At 34.2% G+C, this 21355-nt stretch overlaps 1 protein-coding gene across 1 annotated transcript in view; it reads left to right on the top strand.

The window, feature by feature from the left end:
• The window catches only part of LOC150101601 (dnaJ homolog subfamily C member 17), a 189431-nt gene that overhangs the window by 161317 nt on the left and 6759 nt on the right, over positions 1-21355 (top strand). Inside the window, exon 9 of the mRNA XM_090400693.1 lies at positions 5945-6025. Coding sequence (XP_090256819.1) covers positions 5945-6025 — 81 coding nt within the window. The remainder of the gene's footprint in view (positions 1-5944; positions 6026-21355) is intronic.

A 21355-nucleotide genomic window follows, 5' to 3' on the forward strand; every position in this document is an offset into this window, starting at 1 on the left:
TACAGACGTTCTCAAAATGGGGTAAGATTAGTAACATACGAAAGGGTTTATCAGGAAGATCCTGATAAACCCTTTCGTATGTTACTTTGAAGATCCAAACTGGTTTTCTGGTGATACAAACCGAGTTATGGTAAACTCGGTTTGTATTGATGTATAAAGGCAGTGCCTGCATTGTGGTTCATATGATCACTTGGATGGTAACTGCCCCAAATCTAAATGTTTCAACTGCATGGAGATCAGACATATCACTAATCAGTGTCTCAAACCCTGTCAGAAATGTGAAAGTTCTGAGCACTGTGTTAACTCCTCTCCTTTTAGAACTTTCGCTGGAAGAGTGGGAGCACCGGTAGATCCACTTAGTACACCATATATATCAGAGAGGCATAACGAAGAGTTCCCAGATCTTCCAGCTAGAAATTAATCCCAAAATTCAAGATCTGCAGGAGCCACTTTCCCAGTCAAATATAGATGAAACAACATCTATGTTTGTTCAACAATAATGAACCTAGTATAACAACTGAACAGATACAAGATGAAATTCAAAAACATGAAACTGTTCTACAAGGAGAAACTGGAGAAGAAGCAGAAAAGCAAGTAAGACAACTGAAAGAACTTAATATGCACATAAGATCATCAAAAAAGGAAAGGTGAATTAATAAAAAAAAAAAAAAATTAAGGATAAACAAAAAAATTAAAAAAAGGAACTACATTTAAAAGAAGTAATGAAAAATGTAAAGATGGAGAAGGACAACCTTCTCCATCTTTAAAAGGTTGTGGATTGTCAAATGAAAACTATTCAGGCTTAGAAGAGTTTATGGACTATGAGGAACCATCACATGCTAATAAAGGAAAAGCAAGAGATACAATTAAAGAAAATATAAAGTTTTACTAATTCAGAGTTTTCTCAGTATGATTATCATCTACATAAAAGAAAATAACTAGCTTCCAAGTCAACAACGAAAGGCATGAAATTGAAATAATGGAAAGCAGCTGTAAAATAACTGGAAAACAGTTTATAAGAATTAGAAAGAGGATGGTGAGGCTGAGAAGGAAGTGGGATGCAGGATGGAGGAACTGGAGAGAGATGGCTGGAGTGCTGTGAGATAAGAGGGTGCCGATCAATCTAAAAGGCAAAATCTACAGGACAGTAGTGAGACCAGCTATGACGTATGCTATGGAAACTGTGGCCCTGAGGGAAAATAACATCAGCAGGATGGAGATAGCGGAGATGAGAATGCTTAGATGGATGTGCGGTGTGACTAGAAAGGATCGTCTGAGAAATGACTGTGTAAAGGGAACGTTAAACACTTACCAGTGATACTTCATTAATCATAGCATCTCCTAACTACATTGCCTCATTAAATGTATGATGATTCCACAAGTAAATTAAACAAGGGCATTCTGCTGTAATATCCAAAGGGATGCAAAAGGGAGAATCTTGATAATAGACTGGAAATACTGTGGATATATAATAAGGTTTATAAATGTTTATGCTCCATCTGGAACAGTTAGATGAAAATTCTTCCAGGAATTGGAGCCACATTTATACGGTGCCCATTACATCCTAGCAGCTGGAGACTGGAATTGTATTGAAAACCCCACATTAGACAAAATAGGGGAGTGGAAAAGTGGGATATTCACAGTTAAAGACGTCTCGAGAATGCTCAACATGTGGAGGATTCGCAATCCTAATCTCCACACTTACACGTACATGAATCGAGGTATTGGTACCCGTCTTGATCGAATTTATATCTCTTCTTCCCTTATAAATAAGATAATTCAGATAAAACATCTTGATATCAACATATCAGATCATAATCCAGTTTTACTTAAGTTCCACTGCATGGAACAAGTAGAGATCAGTCCTGGACCATGGAGACTTCCACCAAATTTTCCGTTCATCTTTTCAACCAAATTCCAGACCCTCTGTTCAAATTGGAATAATGTTACTTGGATTTGGGATATGTGGTTAAAATTCAAGCAAGCACTGAAGCAATATATGATGGAATGGGGAAAGGAACAGGCTTTCCTCAAAAGAAAAAAAGTTGAAAGACCTGTATAAAGAGAGAAGCTGGTTCGTAACAAACCAACACAATGATATAGAATGTATCAATATCATTAGAAACATTAATATAGAGATAGAAGTGGAAAGGCAGAAACAAGTAGAAGAAAGAAATTTTAAGATAAGAATACAGCAGCTTAGCAGATGGCCCTTCAGTTGCATTCTTCAGTAGACAATTCACTAAATTCCACAAAGAAAGGACTATCACTCAAATTTGTGTTGATAGTGAAGACATGTCCACCACTCAAGACATCCTTGACTTCTTTCAAAAACACTACAAAAATCTGTTTGAAGACAATAGTACTGTTGGAAATTATAACTATTGGAACATTAATGGCTTTCCTATTCCTATCCAAGATAGGCTTGACAGACCCATTACAGCATCTGAAGTCACCACAGGTAACTTTCTTGCCAGACAAGAAATCCCCAGGACCTGATATTCTAAGGATAGAACTTTACTGCTAGGCCTGGGATTTTATTCTTTCCATTCTAGTTATACTATTTAATTCTTTTCTCTCATCATAACACACATCAAGTTAATTTGTAGCAAGCCATACTGTCCTCATTCCAAAACCAAATAGAGATCATATCTTAATCAGTAGCTGGAGACCTATTTCTCTCTCTAATACTGACTACAAGATATTTTTCTACACTATCAGTGACAGGCTCAAAGTAGGAATGAGATACATAATTAGAAGCACACAGATGTATGGATTCCAGGCCGAGCAATAGAATTTAATTTATGTCTTCTATGTGATCTAATTTGCTTAGTTAATAAGAAAAAGCAGTTGATGACAGTGCTATCACTAGACCTTGCTCAAGGATTTGATACTGTCCGGCATCCCTTTCTGTTCCACATCCTTGAGCAAATTGGTGTAGGTAAAAAGCTGCTATCCATTATCAAAGGAGCCTATGCCAATTCAGCTACCTGCCTCCTAATTAATGGGTTCCTCTCAGACCTGGTCAAAATTCAAAAAGGAGTCAAGCAAAGTTGCCCTCTTAGTCTACTGCTCTTTGCATTAGTTCTTGAACCTTTCTTACAGGAAATCGGTGATACACATACTGTGCAAGGAATAACAGTTCCTTCAACTATGAAGGAAAATAAGGTATTAGCATATGCCGATGATGTAGTGGGCATTTTGAAGGATAATGATTCCATATATATCTTTTTTTTTTTTTTTTTTGGAAAAATTCAGCAAGATCAGTGGAGTAACTTCTAATGCAGACAAGACAGAATTAACAGTTTTTGGAAAGTGGGATGTTGGAGGCATTCCTTTTGAATTAATTCCTCATTATACTTGGAATTCCCTTCTCTATCCACTTCCCAATATTACCAGGTTCAAGAACTTTGAAACCTTAGAAGACCAAAAAATAGGGCTACTTTCCTTTTCTTCTAAAACCATAGTACTCAAAACCGTAATCTTTCCTGCTCAGTTGTACATAATAAATATTACAGACATCACAAAAGAAAAGCAATTACATAGTAAGCCTGTGCAATTTTTTTTGGTCCAGCCGATACCAAGAAGTTAAAAACAAATTTCTTCAACTATCAAAGAATCATGGAGGATTTGGGCTTCCAGTCTTAAAATTCTGCTATTTAAACAATACAGCTTCAAAAATCCATAAAATATTGCAGACCAGTCACACATGTGCAGACCTTCTCCTGTACTACCTGAGTTTTCATCTTCCCCTGTTTGGAATAAATGATTATAAAGGTCCAAAAGCTGAGATTGTTCCTGAATACTACAACACTCTGTGCTTAACTCTAAGACAACACTCTGTCATTGACATTCTTTCCATTAATTAAAGCAAAACTTGATATAAAGAAATCTTTAAGCTTTCTTGCTGTGAACTTCTACAGTTGGGTAGTGAAAACAATACTTTGTTTCATAATTTATTGAAGTTCCAAGGATATACCCTAATGGGAGAGATCTCGCTTGGAGAATTGCATATGGCCGCCTTCCAGTCAATACCATCAAATGGAGATACTTTAACATCGGAGATCCAATCTGTAACATCTGTTACCAATTGGAAACAGTAGAACATGCATTCTACAACTGTCCTCTTTCCCTGCGTATTTGGAACAGATTATATAATGTGTTTGGTATTCCGTTACGTACAATAGAACAGGTTATTTTTTTGCAGTATCCACCACCTGTCAGCAATGGGAAGAGAATTTTAACTTTTATAATTATTCTTCTTCAATCTTCTGGTTCTGTCCACTGCTGGACAAAGGTCTCCCCCATGATGTTCCAGATCACTCGGTTTTCTGCTTCTCCCATCCATCTCACTCCTGCAATTTGTTCCAGTTCATCTCTCCACCTTCTTCTCGATCGTCCCCTTTGTCTTGCTCCATCCATTGGTCTCCACTCTGTTGTTTTTCTAGTCCATCTCCCATCACTGCATTTGGCAATATGGCCAGTCCATCTCCACTTAGCCTGTTTAATGTATTTTACAATATCCATGACACCTGTTTGAGATCTTATCCAGATATTTGTCTTCCTATCTCTTAATGTTATTTTTAGCATACTTCTTTTCATGTGATGTTGTGTTGTTCTCAGCTTTTTGTTTAGGGCTTCTGTTAAAGTCCATGTTTCTCCTCCATATGTTAGGACAGGAAGTATGCACTGGTTGAAAGCTTTCCTTTTTAGACTCATAGGGATGTCACTTCTATGTCACTCATAGGGATGTTACTTTTATAATTAATGAATTAAAATACCATTTATGGAAGGTTAGGAAGAAACAATATGACATCCGAATGCTTTATAGTATCATGGAAATTTTATTGTTCAGTCAGGTGATTTCTGTATAGGAGATATCAAATTTTTGACTAGATGGTGTAGACCACCCACATTATGCAACATTCACCAGGGGAAGATAAAATTCTGTCTATTCTTGCTATGAGAGGTTTTTCAAATAGTTCCATCCTCTTAATTCAATGTGTTTTTATAGTCAATTGCAGGGATGACTGGAGAGCAATCCCAGGCAGAGAAGGCTAACCATCTGGGTATCAGTCATCTTTGTGTTTTAGTTTCAATTGGTCTTTTGGTTGTTCATCTATATGAGATTGGTGAAAAAGGAAAACAGATAGCCTTTGGCTATATGATGATATAAAAGAGCTAGGGCCTTTTCTCTACCTCTCATACTATCTATCCTTCTCCTAATACCATCAGGCTCTCTTGCACCTTATACTAACTGCTCTAAACCTATGATGAGCACCCCTTTACTTTTTCACCTCAATAAGGTTCAAAACTGGTCTCGGTAGTGGCCATTATATCCCCATAATGCATATCACTATACATGTCTGTGAGGATATGTGCTTTGCATTATGGGATACTAAGGCAAGTGATGTGAAGTCATTAGCCTCTATATACAAGTTGCCCAGTTGTGAAGTTACTTCACCCACAAATTTTGTTTGCTTACACTTGGATAAAGGATTAAACCAAAAATATAATTTCTCAGCATCTTTAATTTATAGTATAACCAAGTAGAAAAACTTTCAAAAAAAAAAAAAAAAACGTATTTCTCATTAAATAAAATTCTCATGAAACATATTTAAAATCTGTAAAATACTGACATAATAAGCAAAACATTTATGTGAGATTTTTGCAGCTACTCCTTCCTTTCTGTGATCATTATTTCCTGAATCATCTTGTATTTGTTCTGTTTTTTGTCTTTGTTTAAGTACCACCAATTGTATAGATTTGCCTACTTTTCTAATGCTTCTGCCACTACTTATGTTCTGTTGATACTTCTTACATTGATAGTGCCTATCTTGAATTCTTCTGATGTTGAGTTGGATTTGTTGGGTTAAATACTATTAACTATATTCATTAGTAAATGTGGGACGGTAAGCATTATATTGTTTATATCTCTTTATAGTATGGTCACGTGACTTGTGTTGCTGTGTCTGGCAAGAAACAGGGAAGTGCATTAGTTGAATTTTCATCTGCAGAAGCCGCAGTAAGTTTGTGCAAGATATTTTTTTTTTCACTTATTTCATGTAATGTTTCATATATATATATATATATATATATATATATTGGGTTGCCAAATAAGTTAGTTCGGTTTTTCAGAGTGGAATGAAACACATTTTATTTAATATATATAATACATACTAGTCAGTTATATATTGACCCTCTTTATCAATGACCTCTTGCCATCTGTCCACCAACTTCATTATGCCTCATTCATAAAACTCCTGAGGTTTACTGGCGAAAAACTGATCCAGGAGTCTTTTGACAGCCTCCTCATTAGCGAAGATTTTCCCGTTCAGAGAATTCTGCAACGATTGGAATAAGTGGTAATCTGAAGGTGCCAGGTCCGGTGAATACGGTGGATGCGGCAAAACATCCCAGCCAAGACGAAACAATTTACTCTGGGTTGTTAACGATGTGTGGGGTCTGGTGTTGTCATGGTGAAAGACAACTCCTTTCCGACTTGCCAATCCAGGACGTTTTGTGCTAATTGCACGGGCCAGTCGCATTAACTGTGAGCAATAGACAGTTGAATCAATTGTTCTGCCTGACGGTAACATCTCGTAGTGAACAACACCTTTATAATCCCACCACACACACACACAGAGAGAGCATGATCTTCTTTGGGTGCAATCTCGCTTTCGAGGTTGTTTGCAGCAGTTCGCTCTTGTGCCCCCATGATCTTTTATGTACCACGTTATTGTACACGACCCATTTTTCTTCTCCCGTAATCATCCGCTTCAAAAATGGATCATTTTCTTGGCGATGTCGCAGTGAATCACAGATGGATATGCGAGCAGTCATATTGGCCTCAGTCAATTCATGCAGCAGCCAAACATTGAGTTTTGAAACATATCCCAGCTTGTGCAAATGGTTTTCAACACTTGTACGGGATTTGTTCAGTACTGCAGCAATCTCCTGCACTGTTTGTGATGGATTTTTGTCGACGATATCCTTCACAACACTCGAATCAACCTCGGTCAGGCGAATGGCACAAGGCGCATCACTGACGTCGAAATCTCCAGAACGGAATTTGGCATACGCGTTCTGTTAAGGCACCATCCCCATGTAGGCTACATATTTTTTTATGGGCCTCCCCAGCTCGTTGGCCTTTTTTGAAATAAAAAAGCAAAATATGCCAGTAATGTATGTTATTTCCTTTCATTTCTAAAAATATGTTACACACACACACAACTGAAATAGGCTGAATGAAAATTCACTGAAAGGTTATATGAAATGTTGCCTTTCAACTGCACAGTAGTTGAAAGGCAACATTTCAACTAGTGCAACAGGCGAAGTGGCGTAAACTTGTACTAACGCATAAACTGAACGAACTTATTTGCCAACCCAATATATTATTATTATTATTATTATTGTTATTATTATTATTATTATTTGACACCTCCAGGGAGTCCAAAGACTCATCGAGGGAGGGCACCTACTCCACAGCTCTCCGTCTCCACCACTCTACTAACTGCAACCACCTTCATCATCCACACCAGCGCCATCTACTGCCGACCACCACCACTAGTTTTCACAGACACTCACAAACATCCATGCCCACGGCGAGATTCGAACCCGTGGCCTTTTGGCTGGAGAGCGAATACACTAACCACTCGGTCAACCAGGCTGGCAATAGGTATATAGGTATATTTCACTGAAAAGAAATAGTATATATGATTTTTCAAAGCAAAATATGAAAGATTAAACTTAGGATGATAAAAAAAATCAACAGAAAACCTCATCAGTGTTTCTGATTTGCTTATTTACAGATAATTTTTTGAGACTCCTCTTTCTATATCATGGACTGCTTTCACTATTCGTTGCTTCTGTCAAATGGAAAAGTAGCTAAAGTGCAGTGTATAAATGCATCCACTGTTTTCATTCTCACATGCAACCTTCTTAGTCAGCATATGATGGTCTTTACTTATCTGAATTTTCACTATTAACTTTGTTTTTATTCTTATTTTTCCCCCACATCCTGGTACTTTTTAATTATATAATAAGCAAGTTATATATATATATTTGCAAGAAGAAAAGTTATATGTTGAATGAAATTGCAGTAATTATTAGCTCCCTTATAGACCAAAAGGTTATGCTTTGGTAGATCACAGTTATGGCATGAACAAGTTTATTGTTACACTGATATGCATCTTGTACAAAAATAATCTTTTGGAAGTTGCTTTAATCCTCCAAAAACATATAAATAACATTCAATGCAAGCATCAGTCTTGTAGAAAACTGCCTATTGCAAATAGAAACTCCTCTACATCCACGAACCTCTCACAGAAGTCAAGGATGTGGGAAATTAGCAAATATTAAAAAAGTATACATTGCTGACAGTGTTGCCAACTACAAAGAATCTTTAAATGAGATGTTCTTAGTGTATGCTTGAAGAAACTGGGCTGAAGCAGGTTATGATTCCCAGGATTCTTTGGGACCTCTGGCAAAATGAGGTGACTTATGACATTTGCCATGATGAACAAAAAAAAAAAAAAAAAAAAAAAAAAAAAAAAAAAAAAAAAAGCTTTGAAGAGTCGAAGTATGTGATATAATCTCCTTTTGGATTGATTGATAGGTCTTCCTCCATTAACAAATCCAAGTAGTGATTATATCACATATCAGCTAGAAGCATTTCATGTGAATGAATTATGGAATGAACAGGTCAGATGCTAGTGGAGTTGCATTACTTTCTGCTCAAATCCATCAGCATACTAAAAGATCTTAAAGTGGTAGACCTATCATATACCGTATATTCCTGCATATAAGTCGACTTTTCAGCATTGAAAAAAGTACTAAATTTTTTAGGTCAACTTATATGCCAGTTCAAAAATTGATTGCTTTCCAAGAAAAAACTAGTATGTATCATACTCTGTTAAATTTATTAGCAATATGCAAAAAGGGTAAATAAGTAAAAATATTTCAACTTATATCACATTTATTTACAGAAAAAATTATTTACATGTTATATAATTATTTATTTACAAAAGAAAATAGGTAGGTAACTACATAAATAAAATTTAATTTTCACTGTCTGAATGTATGAAAAGTTCATTGTACTCTGGTTCTGTAATTTCTTCCGGTATATTGTCATATAAATTGTATTCGTTTTCTCCATCAGATTTAGCATCAATTTTGTCATCATTGTAAACAAAATCATCTTCCGAGCTGTCTAATTTGTTAGATATAGCACATTTTTTAAAAGATTTTATTACTGTATCTGGTTTTATTTCATCCCATGCTTTTGCTACCCATTCACACACATAGTTATCAAAGACACATGTCGCATTTGTCCTCCTTTTGTGTAACTTTTCTCTCCTTCCTGCATCCACGCATTCCACTGTTTTCGTAAATTGTCTTTAAGTGGCTTGTTTATACAAACATCCAACAGTTGCACTAGTGAAGTTAACCCACTTGGAATCACTGCCATATTGGTATTATTCTCTCTTAAAGATTTTGTGCTCTCCGTTAAATGGGATTTGAACACACTAAAAGACTGTTTCAATTTTTTAATGCACTTTGTTGTGTTTTCCAAATATTTTTTATCCACAGCTTAACTCCTGCTTCGTCCATCCAACCATTCTCATGAACATGGACAAAAACGTTTCTTGGAACTTTGATCTTTGGCATTGTTTTTCTTTTAAAAATTATCATAGATTTTAATTTAGTACCATCAGCCATACAAGCAAGTACAACTGTGAAACGGCTTTTTTCATGTCCAGTTGTTTTTAAAGAAATAGTTTTACTTCCTTTCAATTCTACTGTTCTATTCCCGATCATGTCAAACATAACTGGAGTTTCATCCATATTTCTGATTTGAGACAATAAATAATTTTTTTGCTTTCTTTTAGCAATTATAAATCTTTGAAAACTTAATAACTTATCATCCAAATCCTTTGGCAGCTTCTGTGTGATTTTCGTTTTTAGTCGAAGCACTAAATTTTTCCTTTCCATAAACCGACTACACCAACTCACTGTAGCTTTGAAGTTTTCGCTGTCCTTTTTATTTGCTTTGCCCCACTTCAAAGCAAATAAACGAATATTATTTCTTGTTCTAATGAGTCCATTTGGGCGATTTTCTCGAACCGAATCTGCAACATTATTTTCTAGAATAGACCACTCACAAATTTTGTGAGTGGCCTATAAGAAGCACTAAATTTTTCCTTTCCATAAACCAGCTACACCAACTCACTGTAGCTTTGAAGTTTTCGCTGTCCTTTTTATTTGCTTTGCCCCACTTCAAAGCAAATAAATAAATATTATTTCTTGTTATAATGAGTCCATTTGGGCGATTTTCTCGAACCCAATCCGCAACATTATTTTCCAGAATAGGCCACTCACAAATTCCTTTCCGCAATGTGCACTTATTTTTTGGCATTTTCATTATTAAAGTTTCGTTTTTTCCTCCAATCGCAAACTAGTTTTTCGTTTACTCCGAACTGACGTGCAGCAACACATAATTATATTCTTTTGCAAATTTAATCTCTTTGCAATTAAAACTCGCGTCATATTTCATTCTTTTAAAAGGAGCCATTGCACTTTAATTCACTATTGGTCAACTGGTCAACATGAAATAAAATTTCTTTTGTCAACTAGGTATTTTATATCTTTTGCTAAAACAAAGAATGGAAGGACTAAAAAGGCAGTTATGATCCTAGCGGTTGACGCCTGTATAAACATTTTACTTAAAAACTGTCATAATTTTTTATTTTTAAAGAAATTTTTCGAGTCAACTTATACGACGAGTATACTATAAAAACTCAAATAAACTAAAAAAATTCCAATATCGACTTGTACACCGGAATATATGGTAATTTCTTCTTAAAAAGGATCATTTAATGGAGAAAAGTATAAAATTTAAGAAATTCGTTCAAACTTCTTTGGGCCCTACATGAAAGTTTCTAAAGAATTACTAAAGAAGAAAGCTGACTGAAGTAAAATAATCTCATTCTCTGAGCAGATTGAATATTTTGTGTCAACCAGCTATGCTTTGTCTGATGATAGGCTTTCTTATATGGTACTGTATTATGTGTTAACTCATAGTAAATAATCAAAAAATTATTATATGGACACCATATAATAATTTTTTTATGGGCAATTGGCAAACCCTGTAATGTACAAATAAAAGATTTTATGGGAAAGAATAAGGATATCAAAAGTTGAACTTAATTGCATGTTTTCTGTTAAAGCCTTTTATTTGCATATCACAAATTTTCTTTCCACAGTGTTTTTCAGTAATATAGACTCCATGAATGGCTACATCATGTGGTATTAATAATTTTGTTCCTTTCAAAAAATAATTCAAATCCTAAGCATTTTCTACCATAATGTAAATGAATAACGTGATATGCAAATTGATATATGCTTCCTTTTTACCATTGTATTATTACAGGGCAATTGTAGATTTACATCTATTACAGCTGCCCTGAAATATTGAGGTATCTCAGTTTTGTCAATCAAGCCTAGTGAGAGAGCTTGCAATCATACCAAATTGTAGTTATAGATAAATAAAATCCCCTGTACATTTACCCAAAACAGTCTATTTTCACTTGCCGTGATGATTGGAATGACTGCATAGTAGATTTGTATCTACTATACAACATGCTGTTTCAAAACTCATCTATTTATATCGCTTCCATACTTGGTTACTTGTTATAATGCATCTCTGATTTGGTCATGTCACCTGCATATGCAATTTTGATTTCAATGAATGATATAAAATGTTCCTTCAATTTTTTTGGGAACATTTATTGGCATTTACAGTTTTAGCAGTGTAGATTACAAGTGCAAATTTACTAATTACATAGCATTCTGGTATGCTAATGAATAATGATAGTAGTCTCCAATTATAAAATGTATGTAAGGAGACTGTAGGTAACAGAAATATCTATATACTGTGTTATATAAGAGGTTGTGCTGCTGTCCAGTTTTTAGTCATCCAGAGTATAGCAGTTGCTAATAATTATGAAAAAATACAGAAATATATGGCAATCCTGTCTACAAAAGTAACAAACCTATAAACCCTGCTACAGAGACCAAATAATAAATTATCACACATTCCGATATGCAGGATGATAATTTCATATTCAAAAGATAAAAATCATCTGCCACCTTAAAGACATTCACAAACATCCATACCACAGTAGAATTCAAACCCACAACCAAAAAGGTTGGTTGTGGGTTTGAATTTACTATAATTTTTCATTTTAATTTACTATAATTTTTCATTTTAATAACAACCATTTCAAATCTGTAATTTATATTAAATTTAAAAAAAAAAAAAAAAAAAACATATACAGAGGTTTTTTTCCTTGTTATTTAGCCTAAAATTCACAGTATTATTTCAGTTTGATGTCTTGAAGATTCTGAGGAAGTCAGAATCCTCAAGAAGAGAAATAATATCTCCTAATTAGGAGTAGGATCCGTCTTCAAGACAGGAAGTGGTGATTCACATGTAGAAGCCTGGAAATTGGTAGTTAATGCTTTCTGGCGCAAGGTAAAAACAAGGAGAGAGTAAGAGAGAGAGAGATATCTGACACGGACGAATATGAGGGTGGTCTGAAAAGCCTCAACCATAGATGGCAACACTATCGGCAAGGTTTTTTTTTTTTTTCTAAGTTGGTACATCTGTCATAAGCATCCATGTGAAATTGCAGTCATTCTATCAAGTAGTTTGTTCTATACAGCTGTCGAAAGCAAAAGTGTTGCTTTTGTATCCCTTGATATGGATAAAATTCAGTATCGTGTGGCTATAAAATTCTTTGTAAAAGAAGGTTTAACAGCAAAAGAAATTCATTCAACGTTCATAAAAGTTTATGGGCACTCTTTTCCTTTGTTTTCAACAATTAAGAAATGGGCTACCGAGTTTAAACATGGCCATACCAGCCTTGAAGATCATCCACGTGAAGGACGTCCAAAAAGTGTAACAACACCAGAAATGATTTGATCAATTGCACGATATTGGATGACCGGCGAGTCAAAGTGCATGAAATTGCTGAGACTAGGCATTTCAAAAGAACGTGTAGGATATATTTTGCATGAAGAATTACAAATGAAAAAGCTTTATGCAAAATGGATGCCACACTTGCTCACAGCAGATCAAAAACTTACTTGCATGAAATTTTCTGAACAGTGCTTGGAGCATTTTAACAAGAATAAAACTGGTTTTCTGCGTTGATTTATTACTATGAATGAGACGGATTCACCATTACACAACAGAATCAAAACAGTGGACAGGAGCCTGTTGTTCAGCGCCAAAGAAGACAAAGTCTGTTCCATCAGCAGGAAAGGTCATGGCATCAGTGTTTTGGGATGCTAAAGGCATTTTGTTTATTAGTTATCTTGAAAAGGATAAAACAATAACCCGGGAATATTATTCCGATCTTTTAACCAAACTGGATGAAAAAAATTCGTGAAAAAAAGACCCTGTTTGCAGAAGAAAAAAAATCATCTTTTATCAGGACAATGCACTTGCCCACAAAGGTGTTTTGTCAATGGGAAAATTAAGGGATCTGCACTATGAATTGTTGGAACATCCACCCTATTCCCCCAGATTTGGCTCCCTCTAACTTCTATCTCTTCCCAAAACTAAAACTCTTCCTCGCAGGTCAGTGTTTTTCTTCGAATCAAGAGGTGATTGCAGCTGTAGAGTGGTATTTTTCAAATCTTACTGAGAACCACTACTGGGATGGAATAATGGTGCTGGAGCATCGTTGGAATAAATGTATTAGTCTTAAGGGAGATTATGTTGAAAAATAAAAATAATTTTGAAATTATAAATTTGTTTTTTCATTGTTAGGCTGAGAACTTTTCAGACCACCCTCGTATATGGTATCATTATAATAGTTATCACTGCTACCTAAAGGATAGTGTGATTAAGTTCACTAAATGCTGAAGTAAACTCTTCAAATGCTGTTACTCTTTACTTTAGCGCAGTTATTATTTAGGATAATAAGAAAAGTTGTTTAGTAGAATTGTTTTTGTATCTAAATCTGTTTAAGCCTACTTGAAGAAATAGGAACCTTACTTTTCTGTATACAATATTATACAGAAAGCAAAACCTGAAATTATATGCTTTTTTTATTTTAATAATGAGATGTGCACTCCAGTTTGCTTCAGTTGTATGCTTTTAAATTGCAGTAGAGAGATACAAACTTTGTTGATCTCAATTGACATTCATTTGCCACTGAATGTCAGTGAATAGTGTGCCAGAATTCGTGCCTACAATCACCTCCATTAACTCTGAATGTATATACTTTAATATGAAAAAAAAAAAAAAAAAAAAAGGCATGGACTTAATGTTCATCCCAGAAAAATGACAGTTAACAACCTCAAACAAGCAAAGATTTTAATTACCTTGACTTCTCTGTCTTAAGCTGTACAGCAAAGCTTGAGCTGATGGAACTATTGAACAAGATCTTCAACAGTTCTGTCATGATGAACCTGTAAAACCAGCTGTTGCATGGTTTTTATAGATTATGGATATGACTATGTTGAGAAATAATAATTTAAAATTGCACAATAAAATTCGAGGAAAGTCAATTCCCATCTATCAAAGATTTTAGCATTAAATTGACTAAAACATTAACTCTTCATGAAGTTTGTTTATTTTATTTTTATTTTTTTTTTTTTTTTTGCTACATTTCTGATGTAAGAATAGCATGCTATTCTAAGAAACAATTTCTCAAAAAAAAAAAAAAAAAAAAAAAAAAATTCAAACAATAGGTAATGAGGTAATGGCTTATTTTCAGTTTTGGAATTCATCTCATATAAATTACATATGTGCAAAAAATAAAAATTTTGATCCATTGGATCCTTCAAAAATCACTTCACTGTGGACTTGGAAAAGCTAGTTCAGTCCATCACCTAGCTCTCCTCTGTATAATACTGTATAATATTAATTATAATACTGTTTTCGAGAGAGAGAGAGAGAACCCTATCAGCTCTCTCTGAATATTCTATAAATCTTGGTGTGAATGTAACATTCCTACCATGAACAAACCGAGAAATCCATTGAACAAATCTTTACTTTGAGAGATCCATAACGAGACAACCATACAAAATCCCTTGGAATAAATCAGTCATTTATACAGGTTGTCAGATATTATTAAATTCATAATATATGTACTTTCCAGGGTGTACAGGATAATAGTTCTGTATAAAAATTTTATATTATGACTAACTACCCATAGACAATTTTCCTCCAAACGAATCTGTTATATGTGAGAACTCCAATATTGCCAGATCTTATATTTTCGTCTTCTAAGGATACATCAATCCACCAAGATCATAGACTTTCTCTAGTTCTTTTTTCCTACCATTCTGGCATCATACACCTGTTTCACTATCCCATTCTGTTTAAGTAACTAACCATCTCAGATTAGCCCTACTGACACATTCTTGAATGTTAAAAATGTCAAGTTTCTTTCTAACATGTTCATTTTAATATGATTGCATCTATTCATGCCTCTGATTTCTTTCAAATACTCATATTTTCTGTCTCCAGTCTTTGATCCATTGCTGTATTTATAAACCACCTCTACGATCTATAAGTTAAAATTGTGTTTAATAATGTTTTGTACACAGCTATTTTAGGTTTTGACTAATCAAGAAATAAATAAAATAATTTCTGTCTTATTCCATATAGATTTATTCAGTTGATTCTCCATCATAACATCTTTCCTTATTTTGCTATCTGTTTCCATATTTAATTTTAATTTAATTTATGTTGTGTACATCCTAAAGACATGTACTGGATGTCTTTAGGAGTACAACACTATCATTAGATTCATGCTGTATGTATTTTCTAGGGGTGTACAGGGTGATAATACTATATGAAAAATTTATATTATAACTAAGGAAAGAACTAATTTTGATATCAGTTTTGATACCAGATTCTTTCATAATGTGATCCATGTAGATGACAGATAAAAGTGAGGATAGTGTGCATCCTTATCTTATACCTGATTTTACATCAAACTATCTTCCTGTGTCAGCTTCAATTTTAACTTCTGCTGATTTACAATTTCATTATAGACTATGTATCCCTATTTATTCTGAACACAGCTATTTTTCTACAAGATTCATTTCCATAATTTCTCTTATTGCTCTATTCAAGTGTCCTTGCATAAATCTTACTTGGAGATAAATAAAACTAAAGAATTAGAGAGGAATTTTCCTACCCAGTGAGAAAATTCCTCTCTAATTCTTTAGTTTTATTTCCTTTTTTTATAGATGGTTACTCTAAGAGCTCTACTCCAATCATTTGGAAATTACCTTCAGATCATGCCTTCTGAATTATGCAGTGCAGCCACTGTAAAAATTTTATATCTCCATATTTTCAGCAATTTTGGTGAATATTATCTATTCCAGTCATTTTTTCACCTTTCAGGTATCTGATGGCTTTTTCTAATTCAAGTGTCAATATCCCTGATTGCATTCATCTTGAATATTTTCTGCTACCTTTCCATCACTGCCTGTTTCATTTAATAATCTTTCAAAATATTCAGGCATCCAGAAAAGCTTTTATCTTCACAGTTTATATCATCTTTAAGAATATTTTGGCACTTTCATGTGGGGTTGCCAGATTTTCGAAAACCAAATATGGAGCATGGGTGTTTTTTTTTTTTTTTTTTTTTTTAAAAAGCCAACTGTAAAACCTTAAAACAATTTTATTAAATAACATAATATAGGAACATTATAATCATTGGCTGCAGTTTAGGACTTATATTTAACACTACTTTTAGCATTCTCTAACAAAACTGGATCGTCTATTACAAGTTTATAGAAATCTTCACAAGAGATATTGATGTTAATTAAACACTGTTATTTGTAAACCATTATCCCTAGTAAAATATTGAATTATTAAGAGAAAATATTTTTCAGCTTTGTGATTACTTGCATCATTCAAGATGTCATAATATTGTACTTCTTCTAAATCGCTTTTAATTTTTTTTTACACTGTACGAAGTTAATACATTTTTTATAATTGAAGTTGATTTTGTTCTAGCACTCGAAAATTTTGTGGCGATTTGGGAGTCCGAAAATATTATAGGAACCAGTTTGCTGCTGCAATCATTAGAATTAAAAGAATGATGATGCTTTTGCAATGAAATACCACAGTTATTTCAGCAGCAATAACTTTTCCTTCATTGCTGGCATTTGGTTTTCAAAATAAGTATCAGTACTTTTGGAACCGGAACTCGAAATGCTCAATTTGTGTTTCTGAGTGTTAATGTGTTCTGTAATATCTGATCGTCCCCCATGTGCAATACTAAACGTTCATCTACAGATTTTGCATTCAACTTCGTCGTTATGTTTTTCCTTTTGCAATAAAATTCCATTCTTTCGAATAATCATCATTAAAAATGCACTTTTATTTTGGCATTGTTAAGGGCTTAAGGAAAGAAACAAAAATTAATTTATCTTTAATTATATATTTTATGTATCAACCAAATATCGCACATTCGAAAAAGAGGAGATATTATTTTTTAATAATTATTGAAATAACACCTACATACTGTACCGATACCACACAATGTTCAAATAATAACTGTTTGAAAATAAGCAAATGCAATATATCTGCAGAATTATAAATAAAATTCTTATACTAAATAAAAAGCAACCAATGAAAGGGACCATTGCCATCATACTTATGCCGTAAACTGTAACAGCCATAGAATATACTTGGAGGCATAGGGCTAGTCACCTTATCCTTGGAACAGTCTACGACTTTGAAGGGCTTAAGATAGCTCTGTAACAGGCCAGTAGGCCTAACACGTAGAAGGGAGAAGATGACAATTAATTTCCTCGAATCGTCAGCTTTTTTATGGCTTACAAATCAATTTTTGTTTGGATTATTTGAAAAGAATATTGAAAATTATAATTCCTTAACACTATTTATAATTTTATCTTTTCATTAAAATGTGGGACATTAGGCTGTCCCTACAAGTACAATATGGGACAGCAAAATTCGACGTAAAATACAGGACATCTGGCAAACCTACCTTCATGTAATTTATCTTTTATATTCTTACCCATATCTTCCTATGACTTTTATTGAGCTACTTTTATACACAGGTTAGCTTTCTTGCAGCACTACTTCTGACTTACTTTATATGAACTTTCTGTCACTTTCCTTCTTTACCAGGATGGTCTCTTGTGTCCACCATGAAGTTCAGATTTTTCTATCCTTACAAATAGCCTGAGCACATGCCTCCCTGACTAAATCAATGTTTTCTTCAGAGCTTGCCAATGACTAATTGAATATAATGAATCTTTGAGTCTATAACTCACCTCTGAATGAACTTTGAACTTTGATTCTTTTTTAAAACTTTCTTACATATTTTTCTTTTCAATATTATATTCACTTTTATTCTATTCTGCATGGCTATGTTACCAAAAACTAAAACAAAATTAAAATTTATCAATGAATTCTTAATAATGGACTTTTCAGTAAATTGCTGTTTGTTAAATTTGTTGTTCCATTAAATGTCTTCGATGAATCTTCATGGAACCTTTAATAACATAAGAAACATCCATTTCACATTGCAACTGCACATCCACCAAACCAACTCTTTCATTCAACATCTGCTCTTCGAAAGAATATCAGTAGATACCCCCCCCCCCCCTCTTAATTCATATATACACAGATGATACTAACATGCTAATATGCACCTCTTGTGTGGGATTAATTGTCATCATTCACATTATTCAGCTTGCTGCTAGACATGTGCCTCTTCATAACTATTCTACTATTCCACAGTGCCATCATGGTTGGCTTAGTCTTTGCACTCTACTCAACAAGTAGTATTTGCAAATTGTACAGTATCATGTATGCTTATGAATGTTTTTAGATAGTAGGTAATTTTTGTTGCATGCCTCATTATTGGAGGCATGTAGTTACTTCAGAAATAAAGTACACATTTGGTCTCTAAGAGCAGGGTACCTGGATTAATTACCTAGTTACCAGTTGCAACTTAGAAGTTAGAACTGGAAGATGTACAGGAATGTGATTTGAATTGCTCCACTATGATGATAAATCACATCAGAACCTCCATAGCTCAGCCAGTATAGACAAAGCCCTTTGGTCAGAAAGACTTGGGTTCAATTCCCGTCCATGACATGAGGAACCTTTATCTGGTCTCTTTCAATTAAAGGTAAGTTAGCTGGTTTCATACGGAGGTAGAGGTTTTTTTTCCCATCTGGAAACTCAGGTTTTCATCCCTCAGAAGAACAGGCAAACTGGCCCTGTGAACATACACACGCATCTACAGTCATAAAATACATACTTAATCCCTCATTAGGAGGGCTCAACCTGTCCTAAGGGATGTGAGAGGAAAGGGGCGAGAACCCCGTATGAAATAAATAACAGCAGTGGCATTAAGCTTGATATCAGAATTGAAGATATTCAACTTGGCTCTTTATGCAGCTTATGTTATACTGTACTCCTAAATAAATTCATAAGTCTTAAGGGCTCTTTAAGTAAATTTAATAACTGCTGTTACAAAATTTGGTATGAAAATCAGTAAAAAAATACAAAAATGAGGAAAATAGAATTGACTATTCTCGAAGGAAAACTTTGAGAATGTGTGAAACATTCAAGCTGTTTAGTCAATTTTTAATGAATATGGCAAATTAAATATAGAAATAGACAGTTAAATAAGCAGAGCTGGTGTAAAGAGTGGAGTAAATTCATATGAAGTAAGAGTAGTTCTTAGAGACGTAAGAGTTCTTTAATTTATAAAACATTCAGGAAAGCTACTGAGAGCAATATCAGTGGGTGTAATATTACAGTAACACCTTATAAAACATTGAGTAATATTAGAATGGGATTTCCTTGGTGTTGCAAATAAGATATGCTCAGAGCTTAAAGATAGAGGAATGACAGGTATGAAGCACATCCTGATGTGTAGGGATGGTCACCTGGTTCTGACCAGGAACATCATCCTTACTTTTGATACACCCAAACCTCCAATATCTGTTAAAGAGCAGGGTGTCTCAACCATCCTCTGTGGCTGTATATTCCTAATCCATTGAGATGTTTTAAATGTCAGAAATTGGGGCATGGCTCTACTATTTGTTCTGTATGTGGCAGTAAAGAACAATAAATCTTGCTCTGTCAAGAAAACTAAATAGGAGATCATCCAACCTACTCCCATGCATGTTAGCAGAAGAGGGATGAAAAATATAGAACAGAATATATCATATCAAGATGCAAAAAGCAAGTTAGCCACCACACCACATCTGTCCTGAAATTCTGTTATGCTGAGAAGGTGGCAGTTAAGAAATATCAAAAGTGTCTTGAACATATGTCTTTTCCACCATAATTTCATCATATCTCAACTTTATGATTGTAAGTGCTTCTCTCTGTGGAGTACCTCATTCACATGACTGTATTCACTACTGAAACAACTCCTAAAATTAAACCACCAGACTCTCCCTTTCCCCCCACAGTAAAAAATTGATGCTTTTGTATCCACTGAAAATAAACTAAACTCACCAAATGATCCTGACACATCAGAAGATGTATTAAATATTTTTCCAGAGGAAGAGATGGACATTAGCCATTCATACTTTCCTAAATCGATGAAGATAAACATAAGACATCTTGGAAATTAAACAAGTCTAACAAAGCCAAAAGAACTTATACATTTTTCCATAGAACTGCTTTGGATTCTGCCAAAATATCAATATCAAAGTTCTGCTGCAGAAACACAAGCCATTCTGTTTCTTTCTATAGAAAACATATTTGAAACATACTGATGACCCCTCCATTAAGGCATGTCACTATTCTTCATAAAGACAGAACTGGAGATATTTTGTTAATTATTAGCAAAAACCTTGTAAAAAGCAGAGGAACACTTTAATAAAGTAATTACTAGTTTCATACAACACCAGTGTGTACTTCTTCAGATTGAGACAGTACACAAATAAAAAGCAGTATTTACAAAAATATTTCTGAGTTAGTAAGTTATTTTTTGAATTCATTCAACATGAAATAGATGTTGAACATAGGAATGAAATATAAAACGTTTGGTTCCCTGTTACAGGATATCGCAGTTTGTCTCATAGCCTAATTCATTAATATGCAGATCTCCTTTATGTACGAGGTGATCTGAAAAGTTCTCAGCGCTGACCATAGAAGGCAACACTATTGGCAAGATTTTTTTTTTCTAAGTTGGTACATCTGTCATAAGCATCCATGTGAAATTGCAAGTTAGTCTATCAAGTAGTTTGTTTTATACAAACTACTTGATAGTCTATCTGAAGCAAAAGTGTTGTCTGTATCCCTTGGATAAAAAATTGGATAAAATTG

Source organism: Typopeltis vanoorti, chromosome 11 (genome assembly GCF_054136105.1).
Source record: "Typopeltis vanoorti isolate ZY-2024b chromosome 11, IOZ_Tvanoo_1.0, whole genome shotgun sequence".
Taxonomy (NCBI): domain Eukaryota; kingdom Metazoa; phylum Arthropoda; class Arachnida; order Uropygi; family Thelyphonidae; genus Typopeltis; species Typopeltis vanoorti.